Genomic DNA, 25,985 nt, shown 5'->3' with positions numbered 1-25,985 from the left:
TCCTGCCTTTGTCGGGGCAGATCTGCCCGAGTCCCCGGGGTGTTGGTCTCCTAAGGAATGTGAGGTTAACGTCTCCGTCTCTAAGCTAAGCAGGAAGGGCATCGTGGTCATTCCCTCAGAAACGTGAACTTTCCTCTACATGTTTCAAAACTATGTAAACACCAAGCCTTCGGGGCTCCAGCTCCTTTTTCCCAGCCCCCTGGGACCCAGTGCCAAAGCCGTGCAGAGAGAGGAAGGGTGTCTCTGTGACCCAGGGTGGCGTGTGTGGATATCACCCTGGGACTCTCCCTGGAGAGGTTGCTGTCGGCTCGAGTGCTGCCCGGTGCCTTCTGCACGGGGTCTGAGCTGTTTTCACCTAACACTGCTGTGCTCTCTGCTCTGCTGGTGGTGGTGTTCAGCTGTCTCTCAACCCCGGATTGTGGCTTATTTTTCTTCCGTGTTTTTCTCTAAGATGTGGTTGTGGTGCCTCTGTTGGCTTTAATCTAAGTCTTATCTGTTTTGGGTGGCGTTGATCTGAGACTGTGGTTTTTTTCCTAAATGTGTGTTCAAGTGACTCTGAATCGCATGATGTGCACTGGGCAGGAAAACGGTGTTTCAGCTACAACAAAGGGAAAGCGCTGTGGTCGTCCGTAGGGGGCTCGGTAGGCTCTTGGGGTGCCAGTGGCATGTCACCTGTTTGTGGGATTTCAGTCCCTTGTGGTCAGTTCCACATGCTGTTGCCTTCTCTTTGGGTGCGGTGCACCAGCGTCTGGGGCTGTTTGTCCAGGCATAATCAGCTCTTGAAGGGGATTCTTTTGTGTGTGCAGACTCATCACTTGTCAGAAGCGGAAGATGGCGATGATGATTTTGGTGGGGCAGGCGCTAGCCCTGGAATGAAAATACGCTCTCGAAGAGAGCCTTTCTGTCTGGTGAGAAACTCCTCTGATGACATGAAGGGCTAGTCCGCCCCCACCCCTGCCCACACACGGCCAGCTGGCCAGCTGTGTGACCTTGGCCAGAACCCTCCCTCCTCCTGGTGTTTCCCTGCTGGAGTAGAGGTAGCTTACCTGCCTCCTGGGCTTGTCGGTGGGGGGGGCTACATGAGGTCCCACTTGACGTGCCCACAGCATGTGCAGGGAGTGCAGACTTAAGCCAGGCACACTGTTATGGAGTGAAATACTCCTGTCTTGGGTTTTGTTTTGTTTTGTTTTTAATGTTTATTTATTTTGCGAGAGAGAGAATCCAAGCAGGCTCTGCACTGTCAGCGCAGGGCTCAGTGCACGGCTTGAACTCATGAACCATGAGATCGTGGCCTGAGCCAAAATCAAGAGTCAGACCCTTAACCCACTGAGCCACCCAGGCGCCCCAAGTTTGAGTTTGAGTTCTTGTTTTCCAAATTAATTTTTAAGTAGTTGCTTGGAGCTTTGATCCATGGGAAATTGATCAATAATGAGGTTATGGTGAGTAACCTTAGGGCTGTTGCTTTCACATTTCTGAACAACCACGGTGCCTCGTTTTCCCCACCTCCCCTGTGTCACTGCTAAACTAATTTCAAGCACATTCATCTAACTTTCTGTTAAAGTTAAGGCCCGATGCACCCTTTGCTGCTTGGAGTCGGCCTCTGTGGTGAAATGGAACATTTGAGCGTTTTGCCTTCTTGGGGTCTCTGAATCTAACATTTTCTGTCGTCCTGGGAAAGCAGCCCTGGTAAGGCTCCACCTGCCTTTCTTTTGTCAGTGGTTGTATTTTGCTCTCAACCCTTTCGAAAGAAAGACGTGGGTTTGGTTTTTTCTTTACCTTCTGTAAAGTAGCAGTTCTTATAAGTATGTCTTCTGATACAGTCACCGTGTTGTTTAACAGTCCTCATTGCTCGGAGGACAAGCAGAAGGTGCTTAAGAGTGTGAGTGAGGTAAAATCGACATTTTCACGTTCGGGAAGGAAGGGCAGAGCCGGCGGCAGACTGCGGTAGCTTTGCGTGCCCAGTGGCCGACAGGTGCCATGGGTGTGCTGGTCTGCGGTTCCTCCTGAGCTGGTGCTGGGGCTCGGCGGGACTCACACTCCCTTCCTGTTTAAGTGTGAAGCCGTGGTTGTGGGAAAAGTTTAATTTTACCCTTCGCAGTCTTTCCTTTACATAAGATGATGATGTGTTATGGTACATGCTTATTTTTTCAAGTAACAGCTTTTTGAGATTTAATTTAAAAATCATACAATTTCACTGCTTCGAAGTGTACGCTTAAAAATAGTTTCTAATACACTTACGCAGTCGTGCACCCATTGCCGCTCTCTGCTTCCAGAACGGTTTCATCACCTCCCGAAGGAGCCCCGCACCTTTGTCGGCAGTCCCTGCCCCCCCCCCCCCCCACGCCCTACCTGCTCCTCTGCTTGGGCGGCCTGTGCTTGTCCCGGCCATGTCGTACGAACACAGTCCTCCAATGTGTGGCCTTCTGTGGTGGGCCTCCTTCACTTAGCACCACTTCTCAGAGTTTATTCCTGTTGAAGCATGTGTCCGTGCCTCACTACTTTTTCAGGGTCGAATACTATCCGTTGTGTGGATAGACCCATTTTGTTTATCTGCTCATCGGTTGATGGGCACTTGGATGGTTGCACGTGCTCATTCTTAGATTTTGTTTCCTCGGGGCTAATAGGCTCTTGTTTTAATCCCTTACACCTAATGCTTCACAAGTCGTCTCTGAAGCACTGTCCACGTGTGGTCGTCCCGAGGGACCTCACTGTCTCCATCCGAGCCCCCCCGGTGGGTGCTTAGGCACCTTGCATGGCACCCCTCTTGGGAGCTGCTGTTGAAGGTCGCTGAGAACACGCTGCCCCGAGCCCCGGGCCCGGTGCTGTCGGGCCAGTGTGGTGGTCCAGAGCCGGCGGAAGCCTCCCCTCTAGCCGGACCGGGCGGGGGAAAGCTGCCTCCCCGCCCTGGTGTTTCGGAATCCTCCTGGCGAAGATCACAGCTGGACGACTTGCGTGACGTTGAGATTTCCAGCGGGTGCCAAGCCTTGTCGGCGTGCTCGGTGCGGGAGTGCGGTGGTGGTCTTCCTTCGGGCGTGTGTCCTGGGGTTTGCACCCAAGAGCGCTAGGGAAGGCACGGTGGACACTGGCTGCACGCAAATACTGCTCATAACGTCTCGCCTCAGGCAGGCACCAGCTGGCTGTGTTTCATCGCTTCCCTAAGCTGCTGAAAATCGTTGTAGTTCGGAGGTGGAGCATTGGTAGTTGGTGCCCTGGTTACCTGGTGAGGTGTGAGTGGCCGCCTCCGGTCTCTCTAACCTGACGCTCTGCCCGCTGTAGAGGATCTGGCATTCCACGGGAAGGGAGTGAGTCTGTCCAGAGCAGCTGCTCTTATCCCTGATGTTAAGGAGGAGCCATGACCTGAAGGCACAGTGGTGGCTCCAGTTCTGCACTTGGCTCCGGGCGCTGATGGGGGTCTGAGCCCCGCATCTGAGCTCAGTCTGGCCGCCTGCACCGCTTCGTCTGTTACTTCCTGTTTGGCCAGCTCTCAGAGGCCCGAGGACTGCCTTCTTTTTCCAGTGAGCACACGCGACGGTCATTGAGACATCCCGGGAGGCAGTTTTACTTTGTGGCGGTGGTGTAGTTACTCATTGAAAACGCGCATCCGACCGCATCTGCTTGGAGCTGCCGTGGTCCCGCCGTTGTGCGGTAGGGTGACCCGAACCTCGGTCCTTCGACCGCCCCCGCCCCACGTTGGGGCTGTTGACTGTCAACTGTCATGTGCACAAGTTCATGTTCCCTGCGTCCAGCTCCACAAACCTCAGCGCTGCTGCTGTAGTTGGTGTGGAGTTTGATTTGCGTTTGTAATGAGTAATGTGGAGGTACTTACATGCGCTACAGCACGGTTACAGGCACTCGTCAACATCTGCCTTATTTCTGCGGTTTTGGAAGTTCGCTAGTTACTTGGGCCTCATTTTACCCATTTCTGATGTTCTCTTCAGTCCTGCGTATTTCATCCCCCCTCCTTTTGGACTGAGGACGTTTTGGATTAATCTGTTTTTTTCCTACCAACCAGGTTGTATGAGTCTTACATTTTTAAAGGCAAGCTAGTAGAAGGTACGTTTTTGTTTGTTTGTTAAATTGGTGGCTGCCGACCTCCCAGAGACTGTGACTCAAAATTTCTATGATGTCTCGGGAAAATAGTTTATTTGAGTATTGTTTTTCTGCCTTGGATGGATTACAGGACGTTTCTCTTTTTTTGAGAAACCACCTTTCAGGACACCAGTTCTCTCATTAGTTTACGAGCCGCCTGACAAGTTTACAGGTCGAGGGTTTCTGATTCCCGACGCCAACCTGCTGCAGGCAGTGCAGACGGCAAGGGCGACTCCCCCCCAGTCCCCACGAGGTCTTGTGTGTGGAGAGACCCGTTGTGTCGCAGAGCTACTTCCTGTCACAGTGAAAGAGCGTAATCAAGAGCTTAATAAAATAGGTTAGTTCTTCTTTTTTGTTACGGCTGGAGTTGATTCAGTCACTCTCTTGAATGGATGGTATAAAATAGGCTAATTCTTAAGCAGTTTGTTTTGTTCTGAGTTACAAGGCCTGAGGTGGTCTAGAGTGAAGACAAAGGCGGACCGAATACCTTTCCTATGATTGATGCTCCGGCAGCCACTCCGAGCTGTGATCGGGCCGTACGGGGTGGGCCTCGGCCTGCCAGTGCGGCCCCCAGGAGAAGCACAGGCCTGTGGCCCTGACTCGAAACTGGGGGTGGGGGTGGGCACTCGGGTGTCAGAGACCCTTTGGACTAAGCATCTCGCCTGTAAGCGTGTTTGGGATTTCAGGTGGGTGTTTCTCGGGTGCGTAGAAAAATCACGAGCCCCCAAAATGTCTTGTGTGCGTCCTTACCGTTCCTTACTTTTCCTTGAGGTCCTGAGGCAGAGCGCCTCTCTCCGTCACAGGCCCTCTCACGGGCTCGTCCCTCAGTCTCTGTTGTGGTCACATCTTTCTGTTTCCTCCGGGAGGGCGTTAGCTCAGGTGTCTGAACTTTGTCCTTTCCTGCCCTTCCCACTTCCCCCCCAAGTCCCCCGCCTCGGTCTTTGACCTCCTCTGTTTCTCCACTGGGCACATCAGTGTTGTCATGGGCCTCTTACCTGTCTTGGAAACAGCAGAACCCCTTCCTTCCACGTTGTCCACTGTCTGTCCCTTCGTTAGCAAGTCCTCCCCCAGCCAACCGCGTTCCTACTTGCCGGGAGTGTCCGTTTTTAACAACTTGCTGTGTATCCTTGTGACGTTTTAACACGCTTGTAAGCACATGCACATTTTCTAAAACGTTCTATGCACACATCTACAGACAGGATCTTCCCACAGGTGCTGCACCTTGCCCGGCCCCCCAGACGATACAGACTGGAGCCAGCTCACCTTCCGCTGCCACCTCGGCCTCCTGGAACCTGGCTTTTGCCTCCATCCTTTTTGGCGAAATCTATGTTTATTAAAGGGAACTCCATAAACTGTTAAAAAATTTTAAATAGAACACAAAACCAGAGGTGCAAACTGAAAAGACAAAAGTGAAACATCTCCCTCCTCCTCCACACATGGGAGAAGGACACACAGGACATTTCGAGGTGTGGGCCGTGTTCTCTCCTTTACCTGCATATTGATACTTGTTATTTCGCACGTAAAAAAAACGAGATTTCTTACCTTTTTCCTAGTATCCAGTTCTGTCTCTTTGTTCCTTGTAGAAACTTCCAGAGGAACTTGCCGTGTATTTACAAGTAGGTAACTGGTGCCTTGTTCCGCACACAGGTCTGTGCCTTGCTTTCTTCCCCCTGGCAGCTGTTCTGGACATGCAGTCCCCATCAGGCCATGGAGCGTCTTCGTTCTGGTTTCGTGGGTCCCCAGGGAGGGCATTTGGTTCCCATGCCACTATTATAAACAATCCAGTCATTTACATATTACACATGACACGTGCGCGGCCTTTCGTGTTTGGATGCGTGTGTACCCGGGGACTAGAAACCTGGAAATGGGACTGCTGGTAGGCCACGGGGTGTGTGCCTCTGTGAGAGTGCAGGCAACTGCCCCAGTCCGTCTTCTGGAACCCGGGGTGGCATGTGTGAGCGTCTGTTTGCACACCTCCCAGCGGCAGAGGGGGTGGGGGTCGTGGCTGGGGGGCAGCATCTCTGAGGGTGGGGTGGGTTTGTTCTCATGGGTGAGCCCCCTCGTGGGTGAGGTTGAACATTAAAAAACATCTTTTTTTTTAATGTTTATTTTTGAGAGAGACAGAGCTGGGCAGAGTGTGAGCAGGGGAGGGGCAGAGAGAGAGGGAGACAGACTCTGAAGCAGGCTTCAGGCTCTGCAGGGACAGCTCAGAGCCTGTCTCTCCCCCACCCCTGCCCCCACTCCTCCTCCGCTCACTCTTTGTCTCTCTTAAAATAAATAAACTTTTAAAAAAATGAGCATTTTATTTTTGGCAAGCTTTCCATATCCTTTGCCCTTTTCTGCCGAGTTGTTGATCTTTATTGTCAAGAGCTCTTTAAGTTTCAAGGAAGTTGTCCTTTTGTCTTTAGTAGAAGTGGCAAGTTTTTGTTTTCCTGGGGTTTTCTTCTTGCCTGTTGACTTTGCCATGCAGTTTCTTTTTAGCGCTCTTTTTATTAATCTTGTGTGGCGACTGGGCTTTGTGTCATCAGTAGAAATGCTTTATACTTTCTGCATTGTACACATCATCACGCCCGCGATGGATTACGGCCGTGCGCCTGTGATGCCGTGTACCTTCCCTGTGGTGCCTTCTGGTACAGAACTCGCGTGGTTTCTCCTCTTACATTTAACAGAGCCATCTGGAATTTATTTGGGGTAAGGTATGGAGCTAGTTTTATATTTTCCAGATGAAAACCCAGTTGCCCCAGTGCCATTTGTTGAATGATGCCATCATGCTGTCCTCCCCATATATATGTGGGGTGACTTCTAAACTCTGTGTATTCAGTTTCATTGATGTCTTTATCTGGATGGCCTCTTATTTGAAGGATTCGCTGCATGCTTTTCAGTCCTTATCTTTCTTGTCTTCCAGGGGAGGGTGCTTCCTTTTTTTTTTTTTTTTTAAGGCAAATATGGTTGTGGAGGTGCTTCCCTTGGATGCTGGCTTAAAGGCTCCTGGGCTGGCTGAGCATCCTGCTGAGAATCTCCGCCTCCATTCATTCTCGCAGAGCACTCCCTTCTTCCTGCTTCTCTCAGTGTTTTCGGTCTCTCGGCTTTCCTGCCCTTTTGATGATGGTATTCTCACTGATGAATTCAAAATCTGCATGCCCAGCTAGATCTGAGCTCCAGCTGGAGGTCCCAGTTAGCTCAGTATGCCCAAAGGTAAGCTCCCTCTAACTGTCCTTGACTGCCTCACCCCGGCCCCGATACCCCCAGCCAGAAGTCCATGCCTCTCCTGTCGTTGGCCTTCTCTGGTCTCCCTCCAGTCAGTGACCAAGTCCTCAGCATCCTCGTGGGTTTCCGCTCTGTTGACACTGCAGTCCAAGTCAGTGTTTGCCCTGCCTGTCTGTCCCTCTCCCTCTCCTTCTTCCCGCCACACTTGACACGATGGTCCCATCTATGGCACGCTTCTGTGCAGGCGCACTTAGATTTGGGGCCATTTGCCAGGGAGCCCGGGCAGAGATTAAAATAGTCTTCAGGGATCAAGCACAACCCCTAGCCTCGTGTAGCTCCACTCCTTCCCCTGAGTCAAGATGGCATGCTGGCACGCAAGTGAGTGATTATCTCCCTTTAGAATTAAGCTGATGTCACTGTTTAAAGTCTGCAAGAAATAACTCGTAGCTGTGTCTTTTAATTATCCTGAAACTTTGGTACCTTAACTTTTCCTAGAAATCACAGTGACATGTCTAACTTCTCACCTTGGCCGGGGTCTAATCTATGGCAGCCCGTCTCCGTGACCTGGGTCTAGTCTATTGTGACAGCCCGTCTTCATGACCAGGGTCTACTCTGCTGTGACAACCCATCCCACTGACTGGGTCTCGTCTACTGTGACAACCTGTCCCCCTGACCCCACTCTTAGCCTCTAACAACAGGTGCCATGGTGAGATGCCGATAGGATTGTTCTTCTCTGGCGTGCAGGTCTTAGCATGGCGTGCGTCAGCGTTTGTGATCTGCCTACTGCCTGTCTGTACTCACCTCTGTCTACACTCGAGGTTCCTTATGTTTACTGCAATCCCTCTTTCCCCTGAACCTTCGTAGGTACTGACCTCTCAGACAGGACACCTGGTACCTGGGACTCCCCAGCCCCCAGTTCTTGGCTTACACTTACAAGCCTTCTATGGCTTCCTTCTGTCCTGTATCTTTTACTATATTAAAGTGTGTTTCTTTAAATTTCCATCACCAGACTTTGACTTATTGGAGGGCAGAGACCGTCTCTTTCAGTCCAGAACCTTGTGGTCCCTGCCACCCCACAGGGGCTGTGTCCTGAGCATCTGTGAAATCTGAGTGGGAGGGAGGTGTTGGATGTTGATGAAAGCTCACCCTAGGGGCCGCTGGGTGGCTCAGTCGGTTAAGCGTCTGACTTCAGCTCAGGTCATGATCTTGTGGTTCGTGGGTTCGAGCCACACATCAGGTTCTGTACCGACAGCGCAAAGCCTGCTTTGGATTCTCTGTCTCCCTCTCTCTGTGCTCTCCCCTTTCAAAAATAAACATTAAACCAAAAAAGATGGGGTGCCTGGCGCAGTCAGTCAAGCGTCTGACTTCAGCTCAGGTCATGATCTCGCGGTTCGTGGGTTTGAGCCCCGCTTCAGGCTCTGTGCTGACAGCTCGTAGCCTGGATGGAGCGTGCTTTGAATTCCCCTCCCCCGCCCTCTCTCCCCCCCTCTGCTCCTCTCCCACTTGTGCTTCTTGATCTCTCTCTCTCAAAAATAAATAAACATTAAAAAAAAAAAAAAAAGCCACCCTAGTGGAAACGTTTTTTCCTTAGGGCTTTTCTGTGGTCCTGTCAGTGACAGCTGTTACCAAATCGTACTCTTCCTTGGTTGCTTTTGTTCATTGGTTGTTTCTGTCATACATCACGTAGCTGTAGGTTTCTAGTGGATTTTAACGTCAGCGTTCTACTTTATTCTTCAAAAGCTGGCACGCGAATGCTTCCAATGGGAGCACCTCTCTGCACATAGTAGTTTGGGTGATACTACCCCAGGACAGAGCCAGGTGTACGGACCAGTCTGCTGAGCGCTTGTTGGTGCTGTGTAGACCTGCCCCCTGTGAGTCTCGTGTCAGAGTGGTGGTGGGAGCTTTGCAAGGCTGCTGTTTACAAAAGTGTAAATCGCGGAGAGCCCCGCTGTTTTTGTTTGGTGTAGAATGGCGATAAACTAATAACCATTCGTCTTGCCAATTAAAGTTTCGTTTGCATTTTCTATACTTTAAACATTGACATCAGATTCATTAGGAGGGAACGTTATAGAGTCGTTGTCTTAATTATTTGGGACTTTTATATAAAAGCTTCAGTAGAATTACTGGAAAGAAATGTATCCTCAGGTTTCATACTGATTCACAGTGAATCTAATTAAAGCATGTATATGTGGGAACTTCTGGAAACTTAGTCTAGACGAGAAAAAAAATAACTTTATAAAAGGAGGAGAATTAATTTACGGGGAAGGGGATCCCTTCTCCCATGTCTTTTGGGCATTTCAACAGGATGTGGAGTCTTGGGGGCACTGTTGACAGCCCGGCTGTGCCGCGCTAACAGAGTCCACGAGCCCCGTCATAGGCACCGGGCTGGAGTCGCGCGCCCTGCCGTGCGGTGTGAGATCCGGGGTGTGGTCTGGGGTCTCTTGGCCCCGCAGCCCCCCCCCCCCCCCGGCGGGCTCGTCCCTGCAGGGCACCTTTGCTCGCCGGAGGGCACCCGTGGGGGCGGTTGTTCGAGCTCACGAAGGCGTGAGGCCCGTGACCTGGTACGCGTTCGTGTTGGTGGCGAGGAGGCTGGTTTACCAGTCAAATGACCTTCTTGCTGAATTCTCAATACAGAGACGGCGGACGGAGCAGGTGGTGGGAGGGAATGCCACTTGCCGTGTGCGGGCACTGCTCCAAGCGCCCCGAACCTATTCACTTAGCCCTCGTGACTGCTCCGCCACTGTCCCCGTTTCAGCGGTGACAAAACAGACGCAAACAGGTTAAGTGTAAGTAATTTGCCAAAGAGGACATAAGGGGCTATTTTTATTATGTGAAGCCAAAATTATATCTTAAGACGGCTTTACTTTATTATTAAAAGTCAGGGGGAAAAGCGGAAGATTGTGTGGTGTTGGCGGGGGGGAGGGGGGGCTGTCCCGGCCCCTGCGGGTGTCGGCCGCGGCTCTCCGGGGCCTTGGTGGTGCCACCAGTTCACCGCTGTGCACGCAGGGCCCTGCGTCCACCTGCTCACGGGAGAACTTCATCTGGAGAAAGGCGCGGAAGGCACCCTGTCAGGGTTTCGGTAAATGTGGGAAGCTCTGTAGCGCAGATCTGTCGAGGTATAGAAGTTCCCGTCACCGCCTCTTGTGGTCACTTGTCCCCTTCGGCAACCCCCAGCCTCCCCCTCCTCCTCCCCGCCTCCCACCTTTAAATCTGTTTCTCCCGGTCCTGGTTGGTGTCGCCTGTGCTAAACCTTCGTCAGAGCGGGACCGTAGAGTTCCATTTGAGCCCCCGGCGAGCCTTGTGGCATTATCTTGTGGTGGGTCCAGGGAACACCCTGGGCAGGGTGCTGCACTGGAGTGGGTGCCGCCCGCTTGCCCGGATGTCGGGGTCGCGCTCTCGTATGGCAGCCAGTTACCTTCTCCGCCCTTCGTGCTGTGGTTGTCCTGTGTATTACCTCTGCACTAGCTGTAAGCCCCGCAGCGTGAGACCACTTTTTGCTTTAATACGATGTATTTTTAAAAATTAAGAAGAAAATACTATTTTATGTTTGCCCACATATTTGCTCTTTCCACTGCTTTTCATTACTCACTAAAGAGCCGGCTTGGGGGCGCCTGCGTGTCTGTCGGTGAAGCGTCTGGCTGTGGCTCAGGTCATGATCTTCCCATCCCGACTTTGAGCCCCGCGTCGGACTCTGTGCTGACAGCTTAGAGTCTGGATCCTACTTCGGATTCTGTCTCTCTCTCTGCCCCTCCCCTGCGCGCGCACGCGCGCGCGCGCGCACGCTCTCTCTCTCTCTCAAAAGTAAATTAACATTAAAAAAAAAAAAAAAAAAGCCTGCTTGTTATCGTGTCCCTTCAGTCTGGAAAATTCCTTCAGCATTTTCTGGAGTCTGGGTCTGCACGTTCGAAATTTCCTTAGTTTTCGTGCCTGCAAGAGTGTCTTGCTTCTGCCTGTGTTGCTGCAGGGACCCGTCACCAGATGTAGGAGTCCCTGCTGACCGTCTCGCTCCAGCATTTAAGGAAGGGGAGGCCTGTGCAGTATGGGGGCAGCCCAGCGTTGCTCTCTTCAGTTTATCTTGTTCGGTGCTCTCTGAACTTCTTGGAGCTGTAAATTCATGTCTTTTACTAAATTTGGGAAATCGTCAGTCATAATTTCTCCATAGTTTTTTGTGTCTCGGTATCTCAGTATCCCTTTTGGGACTCCAACTGTAGGTACATTAAGTCTCCTATTCTACAGGTGCTAGAAACTTTTGTCTTTTCTTTTCCAGTCTTTTTCTGTCTCTGTGTTTCGGGCTGGACACTTTCAGTTGATCTGTCTTGAAATTCTGCAAGTCTTCTGTTAATTCCAAACTGCTGTAAAGCTCATCCAATAGATTTTTTAAAGTTTATTTATTTGAGAGAGAGAGGGAAAGAGAGAATCCCAAGCAGACTCCATGCTGCCAACACAGAGCCCAATGTGGGGCTTGAACCCACGAACTGTGAGATTGTGACCTGAGCTGAAATCAAGGGTCAGAGCCACAAAGTGCCCCAAGGTCATCTAATGGATTTTTCAATTCAGAAATAGCATTTTTTTATTTTAGAATTTCTACTTGGATTCTTTTTTATGATTTTAAGTCTTAATTTTTTTAGAGCAGTTTTAGGTTCACAGAAAACTTGAATATTGTAATCACCTGAAGTCAGCGGTTTACATCAAGGCTCCTTCTTGGTGTTGTACAGGTTGTGGTTTGGACAAGCGCATAAGGACGGGTGTCCACCATGACATCACACAGAGCGGTCTCACTGTCCTTGACAGCCCTCCGGGCTCTGCCTGTGCACCTCCCTGCCTCCAGCCCCTCGTCTTTCCCTGTGTCCATAGCTTTGCCTTTTTCAGAATGTCATCTGGCTGGAGTCACACCGTATGTAGACTTTTCAGATAACATTTCATTTTCCTTCATGCCATTTCATGACTTGACAGCTCCTTTTATCGCTGAGTAATATTCCATTGTGTGGTGCACACAGTTTATGCATTCACCTCCTGTGGGACACCTTAGTTGCTGCCTGAATTTTCATATTTTAAGAGTTTCCATTTCTCTCCTGAGATGTTCTTTGGTTCTTATGTCACATACATTTTCTTTTATGTTCTGAGCCTTGTAACAACAGCCACTTAATGCTTCTTGGCTCTGATTCCAGTGTGTGATTCCTCTTGGGCTTGGCCTCCTTTTTCTCTTTGTATTGGATCTTGTTCTTGTTTCTTTACGTATCTCTTGCTTACAGATTGCCCCTTGGGTTTTGCAAGTGAGACCCTGTACAAGCTCTGGGTTTTGCTTGGTCCTCCTGCAGAGTATCGTGTTGTTGTTTTGTTTGTTTTAGCAGGCACTACATTTGGCCGGACCCAAACCCCAGAACTCTCTTCCTTTGCTGGCCAGCAGCCCCAACCTCTGGTTGTCTGGTCTTAGCTTGGCTCCTTGGGGCCCGCATGCCTAATTCAGGGCTCACGCAGAGGTGCGGGCAGAATTTATATGCAGGTCTAGACGTGTCCCCTTCTCGGACACTCTTCTGTCACAGTCTTCTCCCTCCCTCAGCGCTGTCATATTTTACCAGATCTCAGGCTCGTCAGGGCGGTAGGACTGAGGAGTGCTGTCTGAGCTGTGGCTGCTGCTTTTTCTGATGAGGACTGGGCCCAGGGGACATGAAACACACCTGGTACCAATCCCTTTTTCTAAGTGTAGACCTTTCTTTAGTTTCTTTTGGTCGTGTTCAGTTTATTGGTTTTTATACTTTGTTCGGAGTTACGGTTCTCGGTAAGAAGGTTGGTCCAAATACTCTGTCCTTACTGAACGTAGAACCAAATGTTGTGGTAAATGTGGGCCATGTAGTGCAGGGAGGATTGATTCTCTCCAAGGAGGTGTGGCTGGGAAGGAGGGTTTTACAGTAGTGGTGACATTTGTCCTTACAAAGAATGAGGTTCTGTGTGGAGGAGAAACCGATGTGATGATGAGATAAGAGGGTCGTTTGAGAACGTTAAGCGGGGTGATCATGAGGCATCCTGGCCCCGAGTGGGTGCTGAGGAACAAAGCCAGGCGCCCTGGGCATCTGGAGCTCGCTCCCCCCCCCCCCCCCCCCCCCATCGTCAAGCGGCTCCTAGGGGCAGATACCATTTACCTGTTGATGGAGGATCTGCTGTATCTGTTGTAGGAGGTCAGTCTGGAATTTCTTGGCCTCTGTGTCTTTTCTGTTCAATCCAGTTGAGCCGCTTCTGGCCTGACCTTTCCCTGCATGGCTAACCATAGGGGTCTGGTCTCTGACTCTCTGAGCACCTCTGTTTTGCTGTTAATAGGCATCCAGTCAAGACTCACTAAATGGGATTTGTGGCTTCTATAGAAATAAAACCCAAGGGCGTGTTTTACTGACACCTTCTGGACCTTTGATGCACTCTTCTTCTCATCCAGATGCTTCTTGCTCATTTCCAGCTTGTCTTCAGTGCTTGTCCTTTCCCGTCCTGGACGCCTGCATGCTCTGTAACCTAACTCCTGCCATGGCCGGTATCTCCCGGGGGTCATCAAGCAACCGTTTTAACGTGCTGACCGCTCTGAACGGTTCGTCTCAGCAGGTGAATGTTATATTGGGAACCCAAATGGTCCTTGTGGCACAGCTTACCTGTTACTGCCAGACACTGAGACGGTTTCTCAGAGAAAACCCCGATATTTAAACATCGTTGTGGCCCAAACACACATGCACAGTGACCGTAGCATGTATAGGATGCACCTGATGTCAGAAGTCTGAAGGCACAGCCAGCCTGCGGTGGGTGCCTCACCTGTCGCCCTTCCGGAGGCGGCTGAGTGCACACGAGGGGGGACGACGACCGCTGCTCCCCGTTTTCGATCCCACACAGGTCACACGATTTAAGTTTTTCCAGAAGTCGGGGGGTGCTGTCTTCCTGAACGCATTGTTTTAGATTCCCACGCAGTGTTGCCTTGGAGTTTACGAAGATTGGGTGTTCCGGGGCGGCCGTGCCCTTTAAACTCCCGCTTGTAAAAGTGCATCTGTGTGCTCCCTCGAGGTCGGTCGCCTGTTGCTCCTTCTAGCTTCGCGCCTTTCTCCAGCGACCGCTGAGTTCTTTCACTCCCCTCCCGCACCTTGGGTTTGCCACCTGTTCCCTGGAGAAGACACCAAGCCTGCTGGCACTGCGTTTCAGGTGCAGTCAGACTAGGAGGCCGGGGGTGTGGCCGTTCAGACGGAAGCCCTGGTGCCACGCCTGCACAAAATTGTGCTGTTGTTGAGCACCTGCAGTGTGACAGGCTCCATTAGAGCCACTGTCTAGGGCCTCGCTGCCGCCGAGGGTGCGGATCGGGCACTACTTTAACCTGCTGTGCAGGTGTGTGTGGCTGGAGATCCCATCTTTAGCAGCTGGGGCTCTTGACTTGGGACCCAGGCTGAGTCTGCACTGCAGAGCCTCCCTGGCGGGGCTTCCGGACGCCAGGAGCCGATCGTACCTGACCCGCCCCCTCAGGTTCTAGTTCATTGGCCTGCGGTGGGAGCCCTGGGATCCGAATTTGTAAGAGCTGCTCGGGTGTGCAGGGCAAGGGCTGGGCGGGCTGTTAGAGGCTGGCCTGCTCTGCAGGCTGCTGGCGGGACTTGGCCTTACGGTCACTTTGCCGGGACCCCTCTAGCCGAGGGCTTGGTTTGGTACCTTTCACTGAGATTTTGAGCAGTCATCTTTTTTTTCTCTCTCATTTTTAATGAGTACAGCTGCAGGGTAAGACATTTTAAAAAGGAACGTTTTTATGTGGAAAACAGTTTCTGGTTAGCATTGGCTTTCACTTGGCCTAAGTCAGCAAATAGCTTTCACTATTAAACTATCTACTTTCTTTTTCTGGTTTTGAGAGACGCATAATTACTATTTTAGTAAAATGCTTACAAATCACTTTGCTTTTTGATTTTATGTATTTTTTCCCATTGAGTTAGGAGTATTTAGCAGATGGTATTCTTTCCGGTGTGGAGGTGAGCTGCTTGGAAGATAGACTGGAAATCAATGACTCGGCGTGTAGAGCCTGTGGAACTAACTCACGCCTGTCCCCGAGGGCCCGGCCCTGCTGCCCCTTGGCGTTAGGAAGCTTCAGGCGTGAAGGCCTTCTGCCTCGGGGCTCCACACTTCTGTTCCTGTGCCTGGAAGGCCCTTCCTCCGCTTGGTGTGGCTCCTTCTCCAGTTCAGCCTCAGCCGCGGGGTTCGCGTCCTCCCTTGGAATTGGCTTAGGTGTTGCCTGGTCTGTCCCCCATGCTCGGTCCCCTGGCAGCATCTGCCCCGCCTGTCATGGCCCCTCAGTGCCTCTGAGAGTAGGAGACAGCCTTTCGGGGGTGAGCTGCGGGGTTTGGTTTTCAGAAGCTGCTTCTGTTTTACTGTTATGTTCCCGTCCTGTAGGAGGTTAACTTACGCTGAGACTTCGTGGCTTCTAACTCGTTTCTAGTTCTGAGAGTAACCGTTCTTTGCAGAAAAACTGGGAAACAGAAAAATGTTTTTTAAAAATCGCCCAAAGATGATAAACACTACAGCATTATGGTACATTTTTCTTCTTTCTTTAATGCGTGTCTGTGTGCGTGCACCCTTGACAAGTTATGCATTCCTGTGCCTTTTGTTTTCTGAAGTTGTTTTTTAAAGACTGCATAATATTTAACCACGTAGATCTGTATTTACACGTGTAGATATTAACCTTGCTGGGTATTTGTTATTTATATACGTATTTTTTGCTCGTTATTTATTTATTTTTGAGGATTTTATTTGAGTATTTGTTTATTTTAAGTTTATTTCTTTATTTTGAGAGCACATGCAAGTGTGAGAGGGGTAGAGAGAGAGTGAGAGAGAGGAGCCCAAGCAGGCTCTGTGCCGTCAGTGCAGAGCCCGACGTGGGGCTCCATCCCGTGAACCGAGTGAACTACGAGATCACGACCTGGGCCGAAATCAAGAGTCGGACGCTCAACCAACGGAGCCCCCCGGAGAGGTTTTATTTTTATGGGACGCCTGGGTGGCTCCATTCGTTCGTTGAGCATCCATCTGTTTCTGCTGAGGTCACGATCCCAGGGTCATGGGATCAAGCCCCCCCGCATTGGGCCCCTCGCCGAGCATGGAACTTGCTTAAGATTCTCTCTCCCTGTGCCCCTCCCTGCTCACTCACACTCTCAAAAAAAAAAAAAAAAAGATTTTATTTTTATGTGATCTCTACACCCCGTGTGTGGCTTGAACTCAGAATCCTGAGGTCAAGAGTCACACCACCCGCTGTGCAAGGCACCCCTTTTCTGCTCTTCTAAAGCTAAGACAGACTTCCTCGCACACAGACCTATGACTGTGTCACCGACTGTGTTCTTAGGAGAGGGAACTCCCAGAGGGATTGGTAGATCTGGAGGTCCTGTCCCGGCGTGATGCATGATGGCTACATCCACTGCTACTGGGGGCTGAGTTTGCTCCCATCGTAACAGTGGGAGCATTGGCCCTGAAGAGCATGTCACGGAGCTGTGGTTCAGGCGACACATAATCGTGTCAGCTGTCACGTGCTAGTTGTAGAGCAAGTGGTCACCTGTCATGGAGAAGTCCGGTTTTGAAAAGTGGCACGCGTGTTTGCAGAAGGGAGGCCCCCGATTCCAACGCAGGGGCACAGGGACCGGTGGCCGTCTGGAGCCCGTCCCCGGGCACCGCGGGCACAGACGGTGGAGTCGATTTGCCCTTGGGGAGAATCAGCCTCACGGAAGAGGTTTTCTTTCCGCCAGGACCTCCGAGGTGTCTCTTCCGGGTGTTCTCACAGAGCTGGTCTCTGCCAGGGCACTTGTGCCGCTGGCTTCCCGCTTCCCCCTTCCCGCTTCCCAACCGGACCGGCCGCCTCAGTGATGGTAGCAGCGGACATTATGTTGCATATTGACTGTTTGCCCAGCCGCTACTTGAAATTCTCACAAAACCCCAGTGAGGTAGGCACTGTTAATCCCCACTTGGCGCCTGGGGAGACTGGACCTGAGCGAGTTGGATCTTGGCCGCCGTCACAGCCAGCAGGGGCTGCTGGAACCAGTGGTGTGGCCTCCGCGAGCGGGCTCTGCTGTCCCCGGGTGTGACCTGCACTGGGACTGCCCCCTACTGGTCCACTGACCTTGGGGAGAGTCGTGATGGGCGCCGGTCGCTTCTGCTGTTCAAGAGAAGGGTGGAGCAGATTGGGGTGGATACAAGCAGATTGCATCCACGGTAAGAACGGTGTAAAGGGTGCTCATAATTCTAGTCGTTTCCATTCCTTTATTCTCCGTGGCCTCTTGCCGTGTGTCACATCTCAGGCATTCCATGCACACCTGCGTTTTAAACTGGAGTCCCGTCTTCACCACCCCTTCACGGCACAGCCTGGCTCACCAGCCTCTCGTTTATGGCTCTGTACACACGCGTCATCATCACCTACTTTCCAGCCCCACGGTACGAGCACCGAATCGCTGTGTCTTGCTACTGCGAGTGTCACTGCCGTGGAGGACCTTGTAGAGAAGCAGTTTTGAGTGTGCTCGCGTGCAACTGAGGGCCAAGTTGGGAACTTCCAACTTCATGGTGAGGGAAGGCCATCGTCTTTTGTAGGAGTTCCCCAGGAGGGTCTCTGGGGGAGTCTCACCGTCGAAGACCACTGCCTTCTGGAGAAAGGGGGCTCTCTGTCGCCTGCTGCAGCCCCTTCAGTGTCTTACCCTGGTGACTGAAGATTCGTTTACATTACAGCACAACTAGGACACCGAGCCTTCAGTTTCTCCACATATTAACGACCGCTTTACTGGGTTTTTCCGAGAAGCTCCCTCCCTCCCTGCCATGTCGAACGTTCGAGTGCTTGCTGCGGGCCCTGCCCTCTGCCCGGCTTTGTCTTGTCCGATGACTTTGAATGATCTTTAATGAAATCAATTTTTTAAAAATTAAAACTCTCTTCTGAAAGTTGTGGTTCCGGTCCATGAATATTAAAGTGAGTTTTCAACACCACGTTTCAGGCCACCTGTGTTCTGCAGGGTCGGTCTCGTCGGAGGCCGGTGCCGAGGGAACCCTTGAGAGCAGGGAGCGTGTGCACCGGCAGGAGCCGCGCCACCAGCCCGTGCGCGCCCTTTGGCATCTCCGTCCCTCCCTCTCGGAAGGGGACGCAGGGTTACGTGATGTGGTCTGTGCGGTGCTGGGGTTCCTCTTTACAGCCTACCTGGGGAGGGTGTCGGGCCTTTGGGTGTTCTGACCATCCTGAAATACTCTGGTGGCATCAGCGTCGCATGAGAGGGGTGCAGAGGCTCGGGCCCCACCTGACCTTCTGAGTCACAGCTTGAGTTTCAGACGCCAGAAGCATTTTGCACGTGGAAGTTTGGGGACAGGGGCCTCGTCTCTGTTTAGGCGGCGGTGCCGGTGGGAGGCTGGCGCCCAGAGCCGGGGCCTTGGCCCATTACCGGGGCCACATCTTGCCCGGAGGAGCCCCCGGGCGGACCGTGTGCCTCAGGCCGCTAACAGGCCCCGGAGTCCAGTTTCATTCACACGTACGGCCCTGGCGGCCCTCGATTAGACCTGGCAAAATACCCGGGCGACTGTGTGGTACAGAGCTTAGCATGCGGACCTGCCCTTTGAACTAGAGGTGCTTTTTTGGCTCGGTTCGTCCTGCTTTTGTTAAGACTGGGTGAGGCGGCCCTGTTTCAGGGGTCCTCGTCAAGTGTCTGGGCTGCGTCGGGTGCTGTGTGAAACACAGAGGACATGGCAGTTAATGGGACACACGGGAAGTCCCTCCTTCGCTGAGCTGTGACAGGTCCTCACCGAGAGGTGTCGATGTGACAGCAGCGAGGGGGTGGGGGCACCCTAGGCCCCTCCCCGGTAGCCACAGCAGGCTGAGCGGAGGGGAGGAGCGGGTGATGCCACGGTCCCCTGTAGGTTGTGGCGGGGGGGCTGTCTGGGTGGGACGTGAGGAGCCGGTCCAGGAGCTCAGCGAGTGAGGGGCCTCGTGGAAAGGGCCGATGCTTGTGCTTGGAGAGTGCTTCTCGTGGCTCCTGTGGCCACAGCAGGAGGCAACATTTGGAACCGATCAGGTCTTTATTCTCGTGTCCATCAGGCTCATGACTGGGGCTCCACTTGTGAGCGTGAGTCAGAGAGCATCTGAGTTGAGCTGCGGAGGTCACATGGGGCAAATTAACTTCACCAAAAATAACCCAAACACAGCATTTCTGGGAAATGCAGGCGAAGAGAGCTTTCAATGTAAACAAAAGAGCAAATTCAAGATAAAGGCCTGGTTGGAAAAAGTGAACATTTGGAAAACTAGGAAGAAACGTTCTGAAAGCACAGGGAGGCGAACAAAGATTTCTTTTCCGCTGGTTATGATTTTACAGTTTTCTTCCTTGTGTTTATATTGTTGGCGGGCGTGGTTGCTTATGTTGGTGGTTGGCGTTCCGGGGTAACTCCTGGGCTCTCCCCCTCCCGTCCCCCTCCCCCTGGGGCCGTGGTGCACAGACCCACCCCATCAGCTCACCCAGCCACCCGCCCACGGAAGGAGCTTTGTCTTCTGCCTGGGTGTCCTCCTCCTGCTTCTTCCTGCTCCTCCTCCCCCTCCTCCTCTTCCTCCTCCTGCTTCTGTTCTTCCTCCTCCTCCTCCTCCTCCTCCCCGCAAGGGCTGACCAGACAACCGGCCTACCGTGCTTCGGACTCTGGCTGTGGTACCTGGCATGACCAGGGTCCTGGCCCCCCTCTGGACATGCTGATGGGACAGGGGGTGGGCGCACGTGTCCTTGCCAGGCCCAGAGGTTAGCGCACACCAGGGTTGAGACCCCCGGGCCCAGGTGCCCGAAGCTGTGCTCGCAGAGGCGTCCCGGCTGTGGTGCTGTTGTCCCGTCCCTGCCCTTGCCCCTTCCCCACAGAGGCTGAGTCTGGAGGCCACTTTTCTCTTTGTGGCTGTTGAGGATGCTTTAGGGTGGGTGGTGGTGTGCGTGCGGGGTCTCGGTGTGTGTGTGTCCGCCTGTGCGGGAGAGGTTCGTCACCAACCAGCCGGCAAGGTTGGCGCCTCTGGTTGGTCGTTCGGACGGCTGAGCCTCCCTGTCATCAGGACGAGGACTTGATGCACTTAGCAGGGTAGCCCAGGGGACGTGGAGGCGTACTCGCATCAGGCCAGATCGCACACAAGCTGTTGTGCATTGGGTTTATCCTAAGAGTTAAAAGGTTAACCTCCTGAGTTGCTTCCCAAAGTAATATTTGCTGTTTGGAACTAAAAACCTTGCTCCGCAAATAATTTTTTAACTGTTGGTTCTGTTATCTTATTCAATATAAAAAGTTCCTTTCTAGAATATTCAGACCAATGGATGAAACTTTGCCAAATCTAAGGGAAATAATCCAATTTAGTTAAATTACAAATAAAAGCAATTTAAAATTTTAACGGTCTTGATAACATCTTGGTAAGTGTTACCAAAAGACTTGGCTCTTTGGAGGAGTACTGGGTAGTCAGGATTTATTTCCGTGAGTTCCGTGAACTTCCAAATGAACTAGACCGTGCAGGGTTGCTTTTCTTGCGTGGCGTCTCCCGTGTGTGTGGGGAGGCCTCCTGCAGGGGCTTCGGCAGCCCGCCGGGCACACGGCCATGTGGCGTCCACTGTCCTGCGGGCGTGGTGGCATCTCCGTCCTGTCCTGGTGGCTCTCTGCCTGCGGTGGGCTCACGGTGTCCTCCGGTGGGCGCCCCCTGGCCTCCCGCTGGTGAAGCCAACTAATGAAACGAGGGGCCGGCGACTCCAGGGGAGGACGGGGACCAGGGGTCCTGCTCCTCTTCTCCCCCAAACCTCCCCCTGCCCTGTGTGTGGAGCATAGTGTTTCTCACCCTTTAAAACTCACACCTCTCTTGATAAACTTGAAAATCTCAACTTTATTATCCTTTGAGATTTTGACACGTCCTAAATTGTGACTCTGAACAAGTCAAGTACTAGTCACCTCCTCTTCTGAATCCTACAAGTACTACGTGTGTTTTGGCTGTAAATTTTCAGGTACTGACACTCGTTACAGGGTGGGGGCGGGGGGATAGTTCTTGTCCCCCCCCAGGTGCCCAGGGTCCCCTCCTGTCTCCGGCACATTCGCACAGAGCCCCCTCCCCGTGGGCAGGGGCTGGAGGGGAGGGGAAGCCCGAGCTCAGTTCCCTGCGGAGCTGCCGCCACGGTGCCCACGGTGCCGCGGCCGCCTGTGCGCCTGCCGTCCTTCGTCTGGTCGGGTCTCTGTCCACAGCCGCTTCAGAGGCTTTCTGTTTTCACTCCTACAGGCGCCGCGGCTGTGAGTGCCGCCCCCCGCCCCCAGCCCCCCGTACTTTTCTCAGGAGTAGGTGCTTTGTGCAAGTAATTCCTAGAAGTAGGATCGTAATGTGAGGCTAGAATATGTGGCCCACAGAGATCCAGTCGTATTTCCTTCTTTACTGTTCTGTTCAGAGTATTTTATCATTTACTCAAGATTTTACGGGACAGAGTTGAGTCCTGCTGTGTAATTAATTTTACAGGGAGCTGTATGACTTGAAGAAATAAAATACAAGGTTCTACTCAGGTAGAGGTGTGTAATTCATGAAGCGTGGCTGACGTGGTTCCCGGGCAGGCGACTGAACCGCTGGCACGGGCCCAAGCTCCCACGTGTGCTTGCAGGTGCCCAGGCTGCCGCTGCATCGCAGCGGTGCGTGGGACACGGGCAGCGTCTTCTTTCGCGGGAAGTGCTTGTTAGTACGCTACTGTAGGAGTGGTGTTTTCAAGAAGCTTTATATCCGTCTCCTCTAGAAGGTGTACGTATGTGTGCTTTTATATATATGCTTTGTGTACACTTTTGAAACTACAATGAACATAAATGACTTTCAGGTAACAGTGAACAGTCATTCCGCATGAACCAAATGGGAGAAAATATGACTTCTTTGTCCTCCCAGGTAACTCCAAGAACCGAGGCTCCGGTCAGCAGCGTGAGTAATAGTTTGGAGAACGCACTACACACATCAGCACATTCCACGGAGGAGTCGCTGCCCAAGAGGACTGTGGGGAAACACTCCAAAGGTGAGTCTATGTCTGCGAGGGGCCCAAGGAAGAAGGCGCACTGGAGTGTGCAAAACAGATCTGTGTGATGGTGTCCGGTTAAATACTTTCTCCTCTTTTGTAAACATCTTAGTTAAGGTGCATTGTTTTTCTAAATTCTCTAAGCAACATACGAACATATATATCTTGGCTGTAAAAATCTCAAATATTGATGTTTATTAAGGGGAAAAATGAAAGTTGCTGCACCCTCCTCCCTGCCCCCACACCAAAACAAGTCCTAAATCGTAGAGCAGCACTACCCTATAGAACTTTCTACAGAGATCATGTACCATTCTTCATCCGCACTCACTCAGTGGCCACCAGCCACATGTGCCTTTTGAGCACTTGAAATGTGCCTCATGCAACCGAGGACCTGAAAGTTCATTCATTTATTATTATTACTATTTTTTTTTAAAATTTTAACCTTTATTGATTTTTGAGACAGAGAGAGCATGAATGGGGGAGGTTCAGAGAAGGAGGGAGACACAGAATCTGAAACAGGCTCCAGGCTCTGAGCTGTCAGCACAGAGCCCGATGTGGGGCTCGAACTCACGGACTGTGATATCATGACCTGAGCCGAAGTCAGACATTCAACCGACTGAGCCATCCAGGCGCCCCTATTATTATTATTTTTGATGTTTACTCATTTTTGAGCGCTAGAGAGAGAGAGAGACAGAGAGAGACAGAGAAACAGACAGCGTGAGTGGGGGAGGGTCAGAGAGACTGGGAGACCCAGAATCCAAAGCAGGCTCCAGGCTCCGAGCCGTCGGCACAGAGCCCGACGTGGGGCTCGAACCCACGAACCGTGAGATCGTGACCTGAGCCAAAGTCAGATGCTTAACCAACTGAGCCAGGCGCCCCCCGAAAGTTTATCTTTATTTCATTTCCATTGCAACCGCGATGGCTCAGTGTGGAGAGCGGCCGCTATATTGGACAGCGCCATTCTGGAGAGGACAGAGGGCACGTCTCAGACGAAGCTGAGTGTCCTTGGTTCCTGCACCAGCTGGACAGTCCCAGAGTTGCACTTACTATACATTTGGCAGGCTGAGTGGCGGTGTGGGGACTTACAGGAGGCGAGTGAGGTGATGTGTAGGACGGGGACTTGTGATGAAGAGGCCCAGGACACTTAAGGCCACCCGCTGCTTCCCTCACTCGCCTTTTTCCCCTTTTGTTTGTATCTCAGGCACAGTGTTCCTCACGGATGTTTAATAAATCGGGTTTTTTTGTTTTGTTTTTTTTAAATGTTTATTTATTTTCAGAAGGGGGAGGGACAGAGAGAGGGGGACAGAGAATCCCAAGCAGGCTCTGCACTATCAGCACAGAGCCCCATGTGGGGCTTGAACCCACGAATTGGGAGATCGTGACTGGAGCCGAAATCACGAGTTGGACATTTAACCAACTGGGCCACCCAGGTACCCCAATAAATACTTTGTTTTTAAAATAAAACCCTCAAGGGCGCCTGGGTGGCCCAGTCGGTTGACGCTGCGACTTTATGGTGAGGTTACGATTTAACGGTTCTTGAGTTCAAGTCCCGCGTCAGGCTTTGCGCTGACAGCACGGAGCCTGCTTAGGATTCTCTGTCTCCCTCTCTCTCTGACCCTACCCTGCTCATGCGTTCTCTCTCGCGAAATAAACGTTAAAAAAATTTTTTTAACAAAAAAATAAAATAAAGCCCCATTCTGACCAAATCACAAGAGCCACCCATCCCTAACTTAGGTCATGCGTGCCAGAAATAGGCACGTCCTAACTGCTCTGCCACGTTTACGTGCGTAGATAGGTTCAGGTGTTAAAGCAGCGCGTCCTCATAGCAGCCCTGGGAGCACGGTCCGCTCCTGGATGAGGCTGTTGTTCTGAAGACGCAGCAGGGCCTTGCCTCCAGGGTGGATAGCTGTCACTCAGTTGTAAGGACTTTTCCCTCCAGAACTGCTCTCATCCTTTTTCCTTGTACGTGTCGTCCTGGGAGAAGTGCCTTCCGATGAGGTGGTGTTTCCTTTGTCCCTCCGCTGTCCAGCGTGGCCCTGTGCCCTGCACCGTCCCAATACAGAGGGATGGCTTCTTCTTTCCCATTGTGCTTTTTCCTTGAGGCATAAATATCAAGACCCCTCATTCCTGTTTTTTAAATATAATTGGAAGATCTGTGCTCCCTGGCCTTCCCTTGTCCGCGTGCTGTGGCGCACCGAGAGCCCACGGATGAGCGGGTGTTAGCGTTGGCGGAGTGAAGCATGTAAGCCAGGCCTCCTTGGCTGTCCGCTGCATTCTCCATTCGGGGGTCCTACGTAATATGTTTCTTCTGCCCAGAAATTGGGGGACAGTGAGGTTGGTTTTCACAGTCACACTTCTTGTGACGCTCCTGGCAAAACCCGAAGTCAGTGTGTTGTTACTGTAGGGTTGTCTCGCTGTCTTTTCTGCATTCTACTTGTGTTTTGACTTTTCTCTACTTCCTTGGAAGTCCCTAGCGATTAAAGAGGTCAGACTTTCACGTCTGTTTTGTATGAAAGTTCAGAGGCAGCTGGAAACTGACTGCGGTCCCCAGATTGTGTTCAGGGTGGTGGTCTGCAAAGTTGGTGTTGAGAGTGATCGTGTCCTTTTTCCCCGTGCCCCGTATCGTGAAGACCTTCAAGTACCGGGGTAGGGAGCACAGGACAGCAGTTTGCACATGTGGCTTCAGCAGTGGGTAGTGGGCCACGTGTTCCTGATGGGGCCTTGAATTGCTCGGGGCTGCCATGCGTTTCCCCCAAACCCACACATCGCGGTTCATTGTTACCGAGACTTAGGGAGACAGTTCTAAAGTACAAGGTGAGATTGGAATTACTTTCAATGATACTCTCGGTGAAAGAAGTCCTGTAACTTGGTTCTCTTGGTTGGAATAATTATTTTAAAAAATTATCCTTGTATGAGGCTGAACATCACAGTAAACTTAATTACACTGCAGGCCATTTGCCAGAGGTTCTAAAACCTGGTCTCAAGACCCCTTTGCATTCTTAAACTTAAGGATTCCAAAGAGTTTTTGTTTACGTAGTCTATACATATAGGTATTTATCATATTATGAGTTAAAACTGGGATTTTTTAAATTACTGTTATTTTTTTTTTTTACTTAAATAGCTGCTTTGTGTTGGGTGCCCCTGAGGATTTTGTGTTTGTCCCGTAGCAACATTATGACGGAAGCAAACGTAAAATTTGAACTCCAAAAGTCTCATCCTTTTGGCGACACAAAACCCGCCGCAGAGAATTAGAGCAGGAATTCTAATAAGCAGCGTGATACTAAAACCCAAATTCGAAAACACCAGTAGTAGGTTACTGTTTTGGGGCTGCACTGGGGACTCAAAGGTGCTTTTGGAGCTGAGGCGTTTTGATCATTTTAATTTCTCTGTTGACTCTTTTCAACATTTTATTAAGACTTTGAAACATCCAATGAAGTTGAGAATTTTACAGCAAGTACTTACAATCCAGATTCTACGATTTCATTTTACCTGCTGCCTCCCTTATCTGCCCATCTCCCCACCCACGAGGACATTGCATTTCTTTTTAAGACATGGCATTGTTTGGTGCATTTCCAAGTAAGCTGTTCTTTTGACTCTTTCGCTGTGCTTTCTCGCGTTGTTAATTATTTTTGGAAAATTGGTTGCTTACATTCCTCAGCCAATGATTCTCACTTGAACCACAGAACAGAG

The 25,985-nt window shown here is 51.5% G+C and overlaps 1 protein-coding gene across 5 annotated transcripts in view; it reads left to right on the top strand.

Moving 5' to 3' along the window:
• The window catches only part of ZCCHC14 (zinc finger CCHC-type containing 14), a 56,051-nt gene that overhangs the window by 1,036 nt on the left and 29,030 nt on the right, over positions 1-25,985 (top strand). For 4 of the 5 annotated variants that reach the window (XM_023245795.2, XM_023245796.2, XM_023245794.2 and 1 more), the window contains exon 2: positions 22,172-22,295. In XM_023245795.2, coding sequence (XP_023101563.2) covers positions 22,172-22,295 — 124 coding nt within the window. Of the gene's footprint in view, positions 1-13,457; positions 13,885-22,171; positions 22,296-25,985 lie in introns of those variants that run through there. The other variant, XM_045045819.1, reaches the window with a different exon arrangement.

The sequence above is a fragment of the Felis catus genome, chromosome E2 (genome assembly GCF_018350175.1).
Source record: "Felis catus isolate Fca126 chromosome E2, F.catus_Fca126_mat1.0, whole genome shotgun sequence".
NCBI lineage: Eukaryota > Metazoa > Chordata > Mammalia > Carnivora > Felidae > Felis > Felis catus.
The sequence above is the reverse complement of the archived record's forward strand: the minus strand, read 5'-3'. Positions and strand labels throughout refer to the sequence as shown.